Source organism: Garra rufa, chromosome 25, assembly GCF_049309525.1.
Source record: "Garra rufa chromosome 25, GarRuf1.0, whole genome shotgun sequence".
NCBI classification, from domain to species: domain Eukaryota; kingdom Metazoa; phylum Chordata; class Actinopteri; order Cypriniformes; family Cyprinidae; genus Garra; species Garra rufa.
The window spans coordinates 4,321,285-4,337,217 of record NC_133385.1 but is presented as its reverse complement, the minus strand read 5'-3'; the positions used below and the strand labels follow the sequence as shown (position 1 = coordinate 4,337,217).

Sequence of the window (15,933 nt, the reverse complement as noted above, 5' to 3'; positions counted from 1 at the left end):
ATATGAATGTATTTTAAAATGTAATAAATTTTTGTGATGCAATGCTAGATTTTCTTAATTTTATCTAATACTGAAACGTATCCTTACAAATATAGTTTAATCAAATGCACACAAATACTAAAATACTACATATAAATACTAAAAGTTAAAAAAACAACTTTTCATTAGTGTTTCCAATATTTCTGTTTTATTAGCTATTTTGTTAGCTTGTTAACGGCTAATTATTCATTGCAATGTTTATTCAATTCTGAAACGTATTATTATTATTAAAAACCTAGTTTAATCCAATAAAAAATACAATTTTATGTATTACAATTTGTATTATTATTATAATAAAATTTTCAAAAAAATACAATAAAATCAGTAATATTGTAGAAAGTTATAACAATTTAAAGTAGTTATTTTCTATGTGAATATATTTTAAAATGTAATTTACTCTTGTGATGCAATGCCGAATTTTCTTAATTTTTATGCAATTCTGAAACGTATTATTAAAAACCTAGTTTAATCCAATAAAAAATACTATTTTATTATTAATAATATTATATTTTACAAAAATACAATAAAATCAGTAATATTGTGAAAAATTATTCCAATTTAAAGTAGTTATTTTCTATGTGAATATATTTTCAAATGTAATTTATTCTTGTGGTGCAACACTAGATTTTCTTAATTTTATTCAATACTGAAACGTATCTTTAAAAATATATTGATATAGTGATTAGTGTTTCTTGTATTTCTGTTTTTTAGCCATTTTGTTAGCTTGTTAATGGCAAATTATTACTTGGAATTTTTATTCAATACTGAAACGTAGTAGTAAAAACCTAGTTTAACCTGCTAACGCCAGACTCTGTTGTTATGGTCTGAGAGTTGATTCTGTGGATGTTGTGTTGTTTCTGAAGCTCCCAGCATGAGCAGCCTGTCGTCATTCGTGGTGGTGCCGTCTCCGGACGATCAGGTCCTGGTTCAGCTCAAGCAGCTTGTGGATCAGTGCTGCAACGGCAAGAGTTACTGCAAACAAGTGCTGAGTCTGTATGAGCTCTCCAAGGTGCGTAACGTCTGTAGAACAGTGCAGGAGTGTGTTGACGTGGGTGAATGGTCAGACGTGTGTCTGTGTGCAGGAGCTGCAGTGCTCTTACGCTCAGATCTCGTCGGAGGAGCCCGAGGCGGTTCTGAAGAAGGTTCTGCTCTCGCAGCAGTCGGACCGCTACAAACGCGCTCAGGCCTTCATCAGCGTTCAGGGTCTGCAGCCCGACGCCGTCGCTCGCCTCATCTCCACCGCTGTGCTGGAGGGTTTGCTCGCCTCGTCTCAGGAGGGAGACACCGGTGAGAAATCAGATTGATTGCAGTAATAGTGCTTTTATAAATATGATGGCCCCAAAACGACTAGAAGTGCCTCTGATTCTTTTTTGTTTTTTGTTTGTTTCCACTTTTTTTTAATTTTTTTTTATTTTGTTTTTCTATGTTTTATTTTTTTATTTTTTCTGTTTTCATTTTAATTTTAGCTTCACATTTTTGGGTTTTAAATTAAAATGTTTATATCTTCTATTTTAATTTGATATATATATATATATATATATATATATATATATAATTTTTTTTTTTTTTTTTCATTTAAATTCTAGTATCACATTTTGGGTTTTTTATTTTAGTTTTTTTCCTGTTTTTTTGTTTTATTCTTTTCTGTTCTGTTAAAATAAAATGAAACTTGTTTTAATTTTAATTGTACATTTTTGGGGTCCATTTTTATTGTTTTCCTTCAGTTTTAAATTTGTTTCTTTTTTAATTTTTATTCAGTTTTATTTTAGTTTCACATTTTTGGGTTTTAAATTAAAAAGTTTATATCTTCTATTTTATTTTGATTTTTTTTTTTTTCATTTAAATTCTAGTATCACATTTTGGGTTTTTTATTTTAGTTTTTTTCCTGTTTTTTTGTTTTATTCTTTTCTGTTCTGTTAAAATAAAATGAAACTTGTTTTAATTTTAATTGTACATTTTTGGGGTCCATTTTTATTGTTTTCCTTCAGTTTTAAATTTGTTTCTTTTTTAATTTTTATTCAGTTTTATTTTAGTTTCACATTTTTGGGTTTTAAATTAAAAAGTTTATATCTTCTATTTTAATTTGATTTTTTTTTTTTTTCATTTAAATTCTAGTATCACATTTTGGGGTTTTATTTTGTATTTTCTGTTTTCATATTTAATTTATTTGAGGTTTTTTTTTCCTGTTTTTTTGTTTTATTCTGTTCTGTTAAAATAAAATGAAACTTGTTTTAATTTTAATTTTACATTTTTGGATTTCATTTTTATTGTTTTCCTTCAGTTTTAATTTAGTTTCCTTTTTTTACATTTTTATTTTTTTCAGTTTTATTTTAGTTTCACATTTTTGGGTTGTGAAATTACAATGTTAATATCTTCTATTTTAATTTGATTTTTTTTTTTTTTTCATTTAAATTCTAGTATCACATTTTGGGGTTTTATTTTATATTTTCTGTTTTCATATTTATTTTATTTGAGTTTTTTTCCTGTTTTTTTTTTTTGTTTTATTCTGCTCTGTTAAAATAAAATGAAACTTGTTTTAATTTTAATTTTACATTTTTGGGGGTCATTTTTATTGTTTTCCTTCAGTTTTAATTTTCTATTTTTAATTTTTATTTTTAATTTTTTCAGTTTTATTTTAGTTTCACATTTTTGGGTTTTAAATTAAAATGTTTATATCTTCTATTTCAATTTGATATTTAGTTGTTGTTGTTTTTTTCATTTAAATTCTAGTATCACATTTTGGGGTTTTATTTTATATTTTCTGTTTTCATATTCATTTTATTTTAGTTTTTTCCTGTTTTTTTGTTTTATTCTGTTCTGTTAATAAAATGAAACTTGTTTTAATTTTAATTTTACATTTTTGGGGTTCATTTTTATTGTTTTCCTTCAGTTTTAATTTTGTTTCCTTTTTTATTTTTTCAGTTTTATTTTAGTTTCACATTTTTGGGTTTTAAATTAAAATGTTTATTTGATTTTTTTTTTTTTTTCATTTAAATTCTAGTATCACATTTTGGGGTTTTATTTTATATTTTCTGTTTTCATATTTATTTTATTTTAGTTTTTTTTTTTTGCTGTTTTTTGTTTTATTCTGTTCTGTTAAAATAAAATGAAACTTGTTTTAGTTTTAGTTTTACATTTTTGGGGTTCATTTTTATCGTTTTCCTTCAGTTTTAATTTTATGTTTTTTTTTTTTAATTTTTGTATTTTTTTGTTTTAATTTTAGTTTTACTTTTTAATTTTTTTTTTTTTTTTTACTTTTTTATATCTTTTGTTTTAATTTTATATTTTCAGTTTTCTTTTTTTGTATTTTCTGTTTTAATTTTAGTTTCACATTTTTATTTTTTTTCTTCCATTTAAATTTTTAGTTTTCTTTTTCAATTTTTATTTAATGTAGTATTTGTAGTTTTAATTTTAATTTTAAGTTTTTTGTTTATTGTATTTATGTGATTTGTTGTTGTTTTATATTTGTATTTTGTTTTCTTAAATTTATCATTTGTTTGTTTTTTTTTATTTTAAAGAAATTTTTATTTTTACATTTTCTATTTTCACTTAATTTTTTAATATATTATGTATTTTGATTTAAATTTTATGTTCACATTTTCGTTTTATTTTAGTTTTGTTTTCTTTTCAATTTTAAATTGGTATTTGTTTGTTTAAATGTTTAAAAATATTTTCTGTTTTCATTTTATTTGTTTCGGTCTTTATTTTAAGTTTTAATAATTTGGTTTTTATTAGTTTATCTTAATACGTCTACCTAGTTTTTTAGTTTTACTTGTAGTTATTTTTTATATTTTATTATATTTTAATTCATGTTTATTTTATTTTCAATAGTAAGCATATTTTTGTGGTTTTATTTTAAGTACATTGCAATTCTCTGTTATAAAAACTTTATGATACTTTCACACAAATACAAACACTACGGTTCAAAAGCTCGGATTTTTCTCTCTTTTGTTTTTTGAAGAAATCTCTTGAAAGAAATAATTAATTTGATCAAAAATAAAGTAAAATACAGTGAAATATTATTACAATTTGAAATATATTTTTTCTATGTGGCTCCATTGTAAAATGCAAATTTTTTCCCAGTGACGCAAAGCTGAATTTTCAGCATCATTACTCCAGTCTTCAGTGTCACATGACCCTTCAGAAATCAGTCTCATATATGCAGATTCTCTTGTAACATTAGACATGTCTTTACACGCTTACAGCGGTCAGACTAAGCAATGTCTGTCTGTGTTCAGGAGAGCGTCTGATGTACGGTCCGGCCGACGGGAGAGAGACGTTCCTCCAGCTGGCCAAACTGTGTGGAGACCCAAACCTGGTGGGAACCGAACTGCTGGACAGCATCCCGACCGTCCCGCTGTCAGAGCTCAGCTGCAGTGAGTATAAACCGCTCAGTATTATATAAAGTGATGATAAATGTAAATGTTAAGTGAATCATCTGTCTGTGTGCAGCTGTGGAGATCTTGATTTTGGCTCACGACTGCTTCAGTCTCACCTGTAACATGGAGGGAATCGTGAGGGTCCTGCAGGTGGCCAGACACCTGAGTCACACACACCTGGCTCACGGAGACGGTTACGGACTCCTGGTGAGTTCATGAAGGCCAGGAAACCTCTGAATCATTCATTCAGCAATCCGTCTGAGTCAGAGTCATTGACAATCATTTTACGTTGGTCTCTCCGCAGGTGCGTCTCCTCACGGGCATCGGCAGGTACAATGAAATGACCTACATCTTTGACCTGCTCCATCAGAACCATCGCTTCGAGATGCTGCTGAGGAAGAAAGTCGAGTCGGTGAGAGATCCAGTGGCAATGCATTTCATACAAAATACTGAAATATGCAGGACGAGAAGCTTTGGAAGCTGGTTTGCACCAAAGGGCAGTAATATATGTGACCGTGGATGACAAAACCAGTCATAAGGTTAAATTTGACAAAACTGAGATGTATACATCATATGAAAGCTCAATAAATAAGCTTTCTATTGATGTATGGTTTGTTAGGATAGGACAATATTTGGCCGAGATACATCTATTTGAAAATCTGGAATCTGAGGATGGAAAATAATCAAAATACTGAGAAAATCACCTTTAAAGTTGTCCAAATTAAGTTCTTCACAATGCATATTACTAATCAAAAATTACATTTTGATATATTTACAGTAGGAATTTTACAAAAAATCTTCATGGAACATGAACTTTACTTAATTTCTTAATGATTTTTGGCATAAAAGAAAAATCAATAATTTTGACCCATGCAATGTATTTTTGGCTATTGCTACAAATATACCCCAGCAACTTAAGACTGGTTTTGTGGTCCAGGGTCACACATAAAACTTTATCTTAGAATTCTGACTTTTTTTTTGCAATTTAAATATAAATCCTAAATTATAGATATAAACTAAGAAGTTCTGAGAAGAAAAGTTAGAATTGCGAGATGAAAAGTTGCAGTCTACCTATAATAAACTCAGATTTGTGAGGAAAAATGTCAAAATTGTGAGATGCAAACTCAGAACTGCAAGAAAATTATGAGACATGAGCTCAAAATTGCAAGATATAAGCTCAGAATTGTGAAAAAGTCTAAACTTTAAGGAAAAAAGTCAAATTTGTGAGAAATACAGTCAGAATTTGAAGAAAATTAAAGTTGCAAGATATAAACTCAGAACTGTAAAGAAAAAAGTTAGATGTAAGAAAAAGAAAGTGAGATATAAACTCACAATTGCAAGATATAAAGTCAGAATTGTGAGGGGGAAAAGTCAAATTTATGAGATATAAACTCAGAATTGTTAGATATGAAGTCAGATTTGCTAGAAAAAGTCCAGTTATGAGATATAAAGTCACAATTGCAAGATATAAACTCAAAATTGTGAGGAAAAATGTCAAAATTATGAGATATAAACTCAGAATTGTGAGATATAAAGTCAGATTTGCTAGAAAAAATGTCAAAATTATTGCAAGATCTTCAAGAAAGTCAAAATTGTGGTGTAAACAGTCTAAACAGAGATATATAAACTCAAAATTTCAAGAAATTTTTCAAAAATAGGAGGAAAAAAATACACGTTATCTTCAAAGTAAGCTGTATTCACACAATATTGCAGTGTAAAAGCTTTTTATATATAGTTTCACACTGCTATATACAATAACATCTAAAAGTTTCACGTCAAAAGATTTTTTCCCTCTGGGCCTCTTCGGTCATTTTTGACCGAAAAATTTTATGTTTTGAATTTTTAAAAATCGTAGTTTCATCAGAATGAGATGACACTTGGTGACTTTTGTTGCATTAGCTATGTGAGTACAAAAAAAAATCAGTGACATGATTCGGATATGTTAAAGGGTCAAAAAAAAAATAGTCACACTTGGCTCCTTCGCGGTCAAAAATGACCGACATAGGAAATGAATGGGAAATACGAAAAAATGTGATAATTCAGATAATCTTTTGGTAATACAAGCTACAAATGAGCAACTGTGCTGAAAAGAAGTGTTCAGCAAGCAAGGGCTGACACTCTAAAATAACAAAAATACAGAACTGACACACACACGCACACACACGCGCGCACACACACACACACACACAGACACACAGAAATAAGCAGAAAAATGCAAAAACTGATATTTATCCAATCAAAAAAATATCTAAACCTTGCCAAATTTTTTCTTTTAGAATGTCTGAATATATTTCTAAATGCAAAGCCTAATAAAATGAAGAAACAATAAAAAGAAAAAAAAAACAATAGGAATCCCAAAGCCCCTGTATATATGTATATAGGGAGATACAGGAGTTTACCTGGCATTACACAAGTTTTTATTTTTTATGCCACTAGATGGTGCAATTTTCACTTAAAAAAAATGGATTTTAAATGCTTTTACTCTATTTAAATGTGAAATGTTGTATTTATTGAAAAATAATAAATACATAATTAATTAAAAAATATAATATAAAATATAAATCTACTGGGAAAAAATTGCTCCTTAAAACTGTATAAATATTGCATAGATTCATAAAAAATGCTCAAAATTCTAAATAATAATTACAAAATATTATTGAACAAAAATATATTTAATTGATTTTCCTGAAGAAGAAAAAAAGTTACTTTTTAAGGCTTCGGTCACTTTTGACCGCGAGGGAGCCAAGTGTGACCCCTTAATGAGGAGGCCCAGAGGGTTAAAAATGCATTAAAAGCAGTTATATTCTGAAATAAAAATAACTGTTTTCTATCGGAATGTGTTTTAAAGTGTAATTTATTCCTGTGAAGCAAAGTCATTGAGAGATTTCCCTGTATTTTCTGACTCTGTGAGTAAATGTCCAACACATTCAGATCTGAAAGAGTGTGTGTGTGTGTTCCAGAACGTCCAGCTGAAGACGGCTCTGTTGGACTACATCAAGCGTTGTCTGCCTGGCGACAGCGAGAAGCACAACATGGTGGCTCTGTGTTTCAGCATGCGCCGAGAGATCGGAGAAAACCACGAGGCAGCGGCGCGAACGCAGCTCAAAATCATCGAGTCTCAGCCCTGGGGTGAGAAAACTCTATCAGATGCAAATGAGAATGACTGTGTTTATTGCTTATTGCTCCAATGAATGGATTTGAATATGATAATTGAACTTGTTAAGGCTGAAGTTGGTTGTTTGTTTGTGTCTCTGATGACAGCGATCACGCCAGATCTGAAAAAAGCTCTAGTGAAGGTCCTGACTTTACTGAAAGACGCCGCTGAGAGCTATTCGAAGGTATTTTTACATTGATCCTAAAATCTGTATAATCTGTAAATGGATCATTTGAAAACCTGGAATCTGAGGGTGCAAAAAATCTAAATATTGAGAAAATCGCTTTTAAAGTTGTCCAAATGAAGTTATTAGCAATGCATATTACTAATCAAATATTACTTTTTAATATATTTACGGTAGGAAATTCACAAAATATCTTCACGGAACATGATTTTTACTTCATATCCTAATGATTTTTGGCATAAAATAAAAATCTGTCATTTTGACACATACAGTGTATTTTTATTTTGTATTATGTTTATTTATTTCCCCTTCTGTTATTTGTTAATTCAATTATTTCTCTTCAGCTGTTTGTAAATTAAATTAAAAAAGTGATGAAATATAAATTTAAGTTCAGATGTTATTTTGTTATTATGTGATATAAATATAATTGCATTAATATAGTGATTAAAACTTGATTGTATTTGGTCAGTGGTGTCTTTTTTGAGTTAAATATTTGTAAATAAAATAAGAAGAAGAAATAACGTACATGTTTCCACCATGATAATATATATTGTAGTAATGGCATAAAATTATAAGCAAACAAACTTTTTTAGTTGATCATGTTTTAACAAGATTAATAAATTAAATTTAATTTTATTTATTTATTTATTTATTTATTATTTAAAATAATTATATGTAAAATAAACATCTTGATTTTGTTGTTGTTGTTTTAGCTTATTTTAATGCTTTATTTGATTTTATTTTTATTTAAATTAATTTTATTTTTTAAATATTTTTATTGTATTTATTTAGTTGAAAGAAAAAGTTGTTGAGGGAGTGAATTACTGTAAAATAAATATCTTACTTTTTGTTGTTATTTTAGCTTAGTTTAATGCTTTATTTGTATTTAAATTAAATTTTTTAATATTTTATTTTATTTATTTATTTAAAAAATAGTTGTTGAGGGGGTGAATTACTGTAAAAAAAAATATCTTGATTTCTTTTTGTTGTTGTTGTTTTAGCTCATGTTTATGCTTTATTTTTTATTTGTATTTAAATTCATTTTATTTTTTAATATTTTATTTATTTATTTGAAAAAAAAAGTTTTTGAGGGGGTGAATTACTCTAAAATAAATATCTTAATTTTTTTTTGCTTATTTTAATGCTTTATTTTATTTTTATTTAAATTAATTTCATTTTTTTTATATTTTATTTATTTAGTTGAAAAAATAGTTGTGAGAGGGTGAATTACTGTAAAATAAATATCTTGTTTTTTGTTGTTGTTGTTTTAGCTTACTCTATTGCTTTATTTTTTTATTTAAATTAATTAAATTTTTTAATGCTTTATTTTATTTGTATTTAAATAATTTTTTTATATATTTTATTTATTCGGACAAAAAAAAAGGTTGAGGGGGTAAATTACTGTAAAATATATTGATTTCTTTTTGTTGTTGTTTTAGCTTATTTTAATGTTTTATTTTTATGTAAATTATTTTTTTAAATTATTTATTTTATTTATTTACTTGAAGAAAATTGTTATAAAGGGGGTGAATTACTGTAAAATAAATATCCTGATATTTTGTGCTTGTTGTTTTAGCTTATTTTAATGCTTTATTTTATTTGTTAAAATAAATTAATTTTATTTTGTAATATTTTATTTTTTAAGTTGAAAAAAATAGTTGTTGACGAGGTGAATTACTGTTAAATAGCATATCTTTTTACAGATTTTTAGCTTAATTTAAATCAGTGAAAATCCTCAAGGCTGCTTTGGAAGTCTGCATGTTGAGAACCACTGCTTTAATTCCTTTAATATCAATATGACATAAAAATGAATCTGTATACTTTCATAATACACATCTTTAACAATCTTACTTTCATGATAGTAATAAGTGTGTGTGTTTTCAGGACTCTTGTGTGCGTCAGGCTGTGAAATGTGTCAAACTGGCCAAACTGGTGACCCTTCAGCTGCACTTCCTGAATCACGGACAGGAGCAGCGCGTCATCAACCTGCCGCCGGCGGAGCTGCACAGCACCATCGTGTCTTTACCGCGCTGTTACCAGGTTTCACTTCAACACTGAGTCTGTGCTCATTCACTTAGAAACACTGAGCTCAGGATGCACTTCATCACTTAATTTCTTTTGTGTGACACATGAAGGAGATGTTTAGCGAGATGTTCACACTGCTTTTAAAAAAGCAATCCGTCTGTCTGTCTGTCATCTATTTCTTATTTCTCTCATTTTTCTTCATCTGATTTATTTCATTATTTATTTCTCTTCATATTTATTTATTTTATTTTCATATTGGTTTATTTATTTCTATTATTTTATTTGTCTTTATATTTATTTGGATATCTATCTATCCATCCATCTATGTATCATCTATTGCTTATTTCTTTTCAGAAATTATTTTTTATTAATAATGTTATTTATTTTCATATATATTTATTTCTATTGTTTATTTTTATTTGTCCTCATATTGCTTTATTTTATCACAATTTATTTCTATTTATTTTCATATTTATTTATTTAAATTATTTTTATTTCTCTTCATATCTTTCTTTCTTTATATTATTTATTTTTATTTCTCTTCATATAGGTTTATATCTATCTTTTGCCTATTTCGCACCTCTTCATAAAGTATTTTTAATCATTATCTTTCTAATTTATTTATTTTCATATATATTTCTATTAGTTTATTTTATCATTATTAATTAATTTATTTATTTATTTTATTATCTCTATCTATTTCTATCTATTTATCTATTGCTTATTTCTTTTCATAAATTATTTGTATCTTATTTATTTTCATATATATTTATTTCTATTGCTTTTTGTTGTTTGTCCTCATTGCTTTATTTTATCACAATTTATTTATATTTATTTTTATATTTATTTATTTATATTATACATTTCTATTTTAATATTGGTTTATTTTATCATTTATTTTATTATTTTCATATTTATTTATATTATTTATTTTATCCATCTATGGCTTTTCTTTTCATAAATTATTTTTATTCATCTTCCTATTTATTTATTAATTTATATATATATATATATATATATATATATATATATATATATATTTCTATTATCTATCCATCTTTTGCCTATTTCGCTTCTCCCCATAAAGTATTTTTAATCATTATCTTTCTAATTTATTTTTATTTTTTATATACATTTCTATTCTTTATTTTTATTTCTCCTCGTATTAGTCAGGGTTTCCGCGGGGTCTTAAAAAGTCTAAAATTTAAAAATCAAAATTTTAGGCCTTAAAAAGTCTTAAATTCGTTGTTCTAGGTCTTAAATAATTTTACACAGGTCTTATTTTTCCGATGTCCATGTAACGCTACCTCTAATATTCATTTAAATTATCTTTTTGTTGTTCCCGTGGTGTTGTAGTTCTTTATTTCACAATTCCAAATATAATTTGCTGTATTTAAACTACAAATGAGACCAGCATGCAATAGCCAATCAGCTTTCTGTTATTGGCGTGAGTCTCTCTCGGATTGTACCGCAGAAGTAAAATGGATTTAACTTTTTAGCTATGGGGAAGTGCAAGTTTAGCGATACTTAGCTTGAAAAAACTGAATATAAGGCTTGGCTAAGGCCAGTTGCTAACAACTAGATTTTTTTCTCCCCCTGTGGAAGTTACTGCGTCTTCAGACAGAATCGCAGTAGCAGAATACAGGTCAAACGACCTTTTTCTGTATATAATGTTATCAATAATAATAAGAAATATAGGTCAAGCTAGCTGACCACCAGCCTTCGAAATACTTTTAAAATGTTTTTTTTTTTTACTTGCCCGACTGAACAAACCGCCTGATTAAAACTGAAGTGACAAAAACAACTAGCGAAGCATCGAAAGGCAAGAAAGATTTATATTTTAATACATTCAACTTAAACAGAAATTGATAATGGATAGTGTATTTCTGGTCTATTTGTGACATACTTTAAAACAAATGAATGTAACAGCACTCTAAAGAAACACACTGAGGTAAAAATTTCAAATGTATAGTTTATTTATAACATGATACAGTTCAGTAATATACCAAGTGAGCTTTTTGCTGAAAATTCTCACAATTACAAATGTTACATTAATTTTAGCTCAATAAAAAAGTAGTTTGTCAAGTAGTTACTTACATATTAGACAATATGCAACATTAGCAGAAGCATTCTCCTAGCAACATTTTGCTATGATTCAGCGTTTTGCTCGAATCAGTTGAAATAACTCGCTCATGAAGTGACTTACCGCCACCTGCTGGTAGTTTAGTGTGTTTAAAAGTATGCCTCCACACCCAACATTTCTAATTAATATATTTATAAATCAATAAATGTATTTAAAACATTAATCTCACTTTTAATTTTGCAGTGTAAATTGTGTAATCTCACTGCTAACAGCCATTTAGAATTTATTGATGAATTCATAAAATAAATTTCAAAGGTAATGCATACATTTCAAAAGTAAAAAAAAAGGCCTTTATAAAGGTAAATCAAATATGCAGATTTAAGATGTAAAAGCTAATAGAGCACTGATGAAAATATTGCTTCAGATTTTTTTTTTACATCAGATATTTCTAGTGGTACTTTTATGGGGATATTTTGTGTGGAATAGTATCTGCTGATATGAAAAGTTCACTGTATATTGTAGTAATAAATTTAATTTATGACAGCCATGAAATTATGTTTACTTTTTACATTAAACACATTAAATATTACATGTGTGCATGTAATATAATATCTATTTCCATTACAGGTTCGGTCTTAAATTTCATATAAGGTGGTATTAAAAAGGTCTTAAAAAGTCTTAAATTTCACTTGTTCATATCTGCAGAAACCCTGATTAGTTTATTTTATCATTATTTATTTTATTACTATTCATCTATTTATCTATTGCTTATTTTTTCATAAATTTTTATTCATCTTTTTAATTTATTTTCATATACATTTATTTCTATTGTTTTTTATTTGTCCTCATATTGCTTTATTTTATCACAATTTATTTATATTTATTTTCAAATTTATTTATTTATATTATAGATTTTATTTTTATACTGGTTTATTTTATTGTTATTTATTTTATTATTTTCATAATTTTTTTTTATTTTTATTGTAAGAGCAACATCTAGTGATTAATCGAGTGAGCAGCAGTGTAATGTGACATTTGGAGAGTACATTACCGTGAAAACCGCAGGACTGTGATTTATTAAACTCATTGCTGTGGTTTTCTCTGTGGCAGGTCTTTGTGTTGGCCGAAGCGTACGACTACAGTCCGGACTGGGCCGAGCTCCTCTATCAGAAGGTGATTCTCCGAGGAGAGTTCGTCTACCTGGAGGAGTTCAAGCGGCACAGAGCGCTCAGCGCCGGTCTGTTCGAGGACATCTCCAAGAAGTGAGCTCAAGTCACTCCAGGCTAGAACTCATTGTGTGCTTATGTTATTTTTGTGAGGATATTCATCTGATTCTGGTACGCTGGTAATGTGTTCAGTTTGAATATGGCAAGAGCTTTACATTATTAGCCAGCTTTCTGGAATACTTGATCGTAATTGGTTAATTTTAGTCAATTCAAAGTCATAAAATAATACACAAAAATCAACAATTATTGTTTTAGTGGTTTATTTTATCGCAATTTATTTTCATATTTTTATTTTAATTTTTTTATATTGATTTATTTTATCATTATTTATTTATTTTATTATTTCCATACTTATTTATATTATTTTTATTTATCTCCATATTGGTTCTTTTTTTTTTTCTTTTTTTTTTTTCTTTTTTTTCTCTTCATATTGGTTTATATCTTTATTTATTTATTTTCATGTTTATTTATTTATATATATTTTTTAATATTGGTTTATTTATTTTATTATTATTATTTATTTATTTTTTCATATTTTATCTTCATTTATTAGTTTTTTTCCTTTATAATTGTTTAATTTTAGTCAAAAATATGTAAATGAATTTTTTTTTTAAGTCATAAAATAATACACAAAAAAATCAAATTTTGTTATTAAAGTTGTTTTATTGGTTTATTTTATCGCAATTAATTTTTTATATTTATTTATATTATTTTTTTATTGATTTTATCATTATTTATTTTATTATTTTCATACTTATTTATATTATTTTTATTTATCTCCATATTGGTTCATTTTCTTTCTTTCTTTCTTAATTTATTTTTATATTATTTATTTTTATTTCTCTTCATATTGGTTTATTATATCTTTATTTATTTATTTTCATGTTTATTTATTTATATATATTTTTTTAATGTTGGTTTATTTATTTTATTATTATTATTTTTATTTATTTATTTTCATATTTTATCTTCATTTATTAGTTTTTTCCTTCATAATTGGTTAATTTTAGTCAAAAATATGTAAATGATTTTTTTAAGTCACAAAATAATACAAAAATCAAATTCTGTTATTAAAGTTGTTTTATTGGTTTATTTTATCACAATTAATTTTTATATTTATTTATTTTATTTTTTTATCGATTTATTTTATCATTTATTTTATTATTTTCATACTTATATTATTTTTATTTATCTCCATATTGGTTCATTTTCTTTCTTTCTTTCTTTCTTAATTTATTTATATTATTTATTTTTATTTCTCTTTATATTGGTTTATTATATCTTTATTTATTTATTTTCATGTTTATTTATTTATATATTTTTTCATATTGGTTTATTTTAATAATATTATTTTTATTTATTTTCATATTTTATCTTCATTTATTTATTTATTTTTTTATAATTTTTTCCCTTCATATTTTGCTGCATTTTATGCCGTGAAAATACTGTAGACATGGTTCAGTTTGGATATGGCAAGAGCTTTATATTATTAGCCAGCTTTCTGGAATACTTGATCGTAATTGGTTAATTTTAGTCAAATTTGTAAATTACATTTTTGTTAAAGTCATAAAATAATACACAAAAATCAAATTCTACTATAAAATTATTGGTTTATTGGTTTATTTTATCGCAATTAATTTTTATATTTATTTATATTATTTTTATTTTTTATATTGATTTATTTTATCATTATTTATTCAAATTTATTTATATTATTCTTATTTATCTCCATATTGGTTCATTTTCTTTCTTTCTTTCTTTCTTAATTAATTTATATAATTTATTTTTATTTATTTTCATATTGATTTATTATATCTTTTTTTTTTTTTGACAAATACGATTTGCACATAATATACATATAAATATTTAATTATATATATAAATATATTAATTGTATTTGATCAATGGATTAAGATGACCACTTTAAATTTAAATATCTTAAAATAATTTTTTTTAAATGATGCATAATAAAATACTTCACAAATAAATCAATGTTAGATTTTTTATTTATTTATTTATAATTTTTATTAGTAGCCAAAGTTATATATTTTTAAGTTTAAGGTGTTTTACGTTATAAATATTCAGTCTAGTAATTTTTTTTTGGTCCGTGTGTGCATTCATAGAACTGTTTTTTTATTTTCTGCCAAGCATATTTACGTACATATTGAGTTGATTTGAATTGATTGATTTGTTTGAATGTGTTTCTGGTCAGAATGAGTCATCACAAAGCGCCGGCGAGCTCCAGTCAGAATCTGAAGAAGCTTCTGTCCTACTGCGAGGACGTTTACACGCATTACAAACTGGCTTACGAACACAAGTTCCTGGACGTGGCCAACATGCTGCTGCAGGACTCCAAGACCAACAGCTACCTGAACGACCGGCTGGGCACCTGACGCCTATAAAACACCCCAAAAACAACTCAGTCTGTACTAACATGGCCTCCACAGCGCTTTACATTATCAATTTTGCACTAACTATGCAGTATTTAATTGTGAATTTTGAATATATGGATATATCTAAAAAAAGCAAAACTAAATTCTCTGATTTATTTCTAGTAAAGGTGATTTCTGACAGTTTTGAGACGTCTGTGTTTATGTCTTGATGTGCATCAGCACTATACAGCGCTAAAATAAAAGCATTTTTAGTACTAAGGTTAATAGTGGAGACACAATTTTTTTTATATAAATAATATGTGTATGTATATATATCTATATATATATATATATATATATATATATATATATATATATTTTTTTTTTTTTTTTTTCTAAATTAATATTTATTCATTTAATCATACATGGATTTTATTTCTGAGCTTCAGCTTTGTCCAGATTTTTTTTTAT

At 26.2% G+C, this 15,933-nt stretch overlaps 1 protein-coding gene across 1 annotated transcript in view; it reads left to right on the top strand.

Annotated features, from left to right (window-relative positions):
- Positions 1–15,709, top strand: part of spg11 (SPG11 vesicle trafficking associated, spatacsin) — an 81,692-nt gene extending 65,983 nt beyond the window's left edge. The window contains exons 32-41 of the mRNA XM_073831839.1: positions 903–1,048; positions 1,122–1,326; positions 4,278–4,415; positions 4,492–4,625; positions 4,723–4,830; positions 7,379–7,547; positions 7,680–7,756; positions 9,641–9,796; positions 12,975–13,126; positions 15,303–15,709. Coding sequence (XP_073687940.1) covers positions 903–1,048; positions 1,122–1,326; positions 4,278–4,415; positions 4,492–4,625; positions 4,723–4,830; positions 7,379–7,547; positions 7,680–7,756; positions 9,641–9,796; positions 12,975–13,126; positions 15,303–15,483 — 1,466 coding nt within the window. The 3' untranslated portion in view covers positions 15,484–15,709. The remainder of the gene's footprint in view (positions 1–902; positions 1,049–1,121; positions 1,327–4,277; positions 4,416–4,491; positions 4,626–4,722; positions 4,831–7,378; positions 7,548–7,679; positions 7,757–9,640; positions 9,797–12,974; positions 13,127–15,302) is intronic.
- Positions 15,710–15,933: the final 224 nt, after the last annotated feature.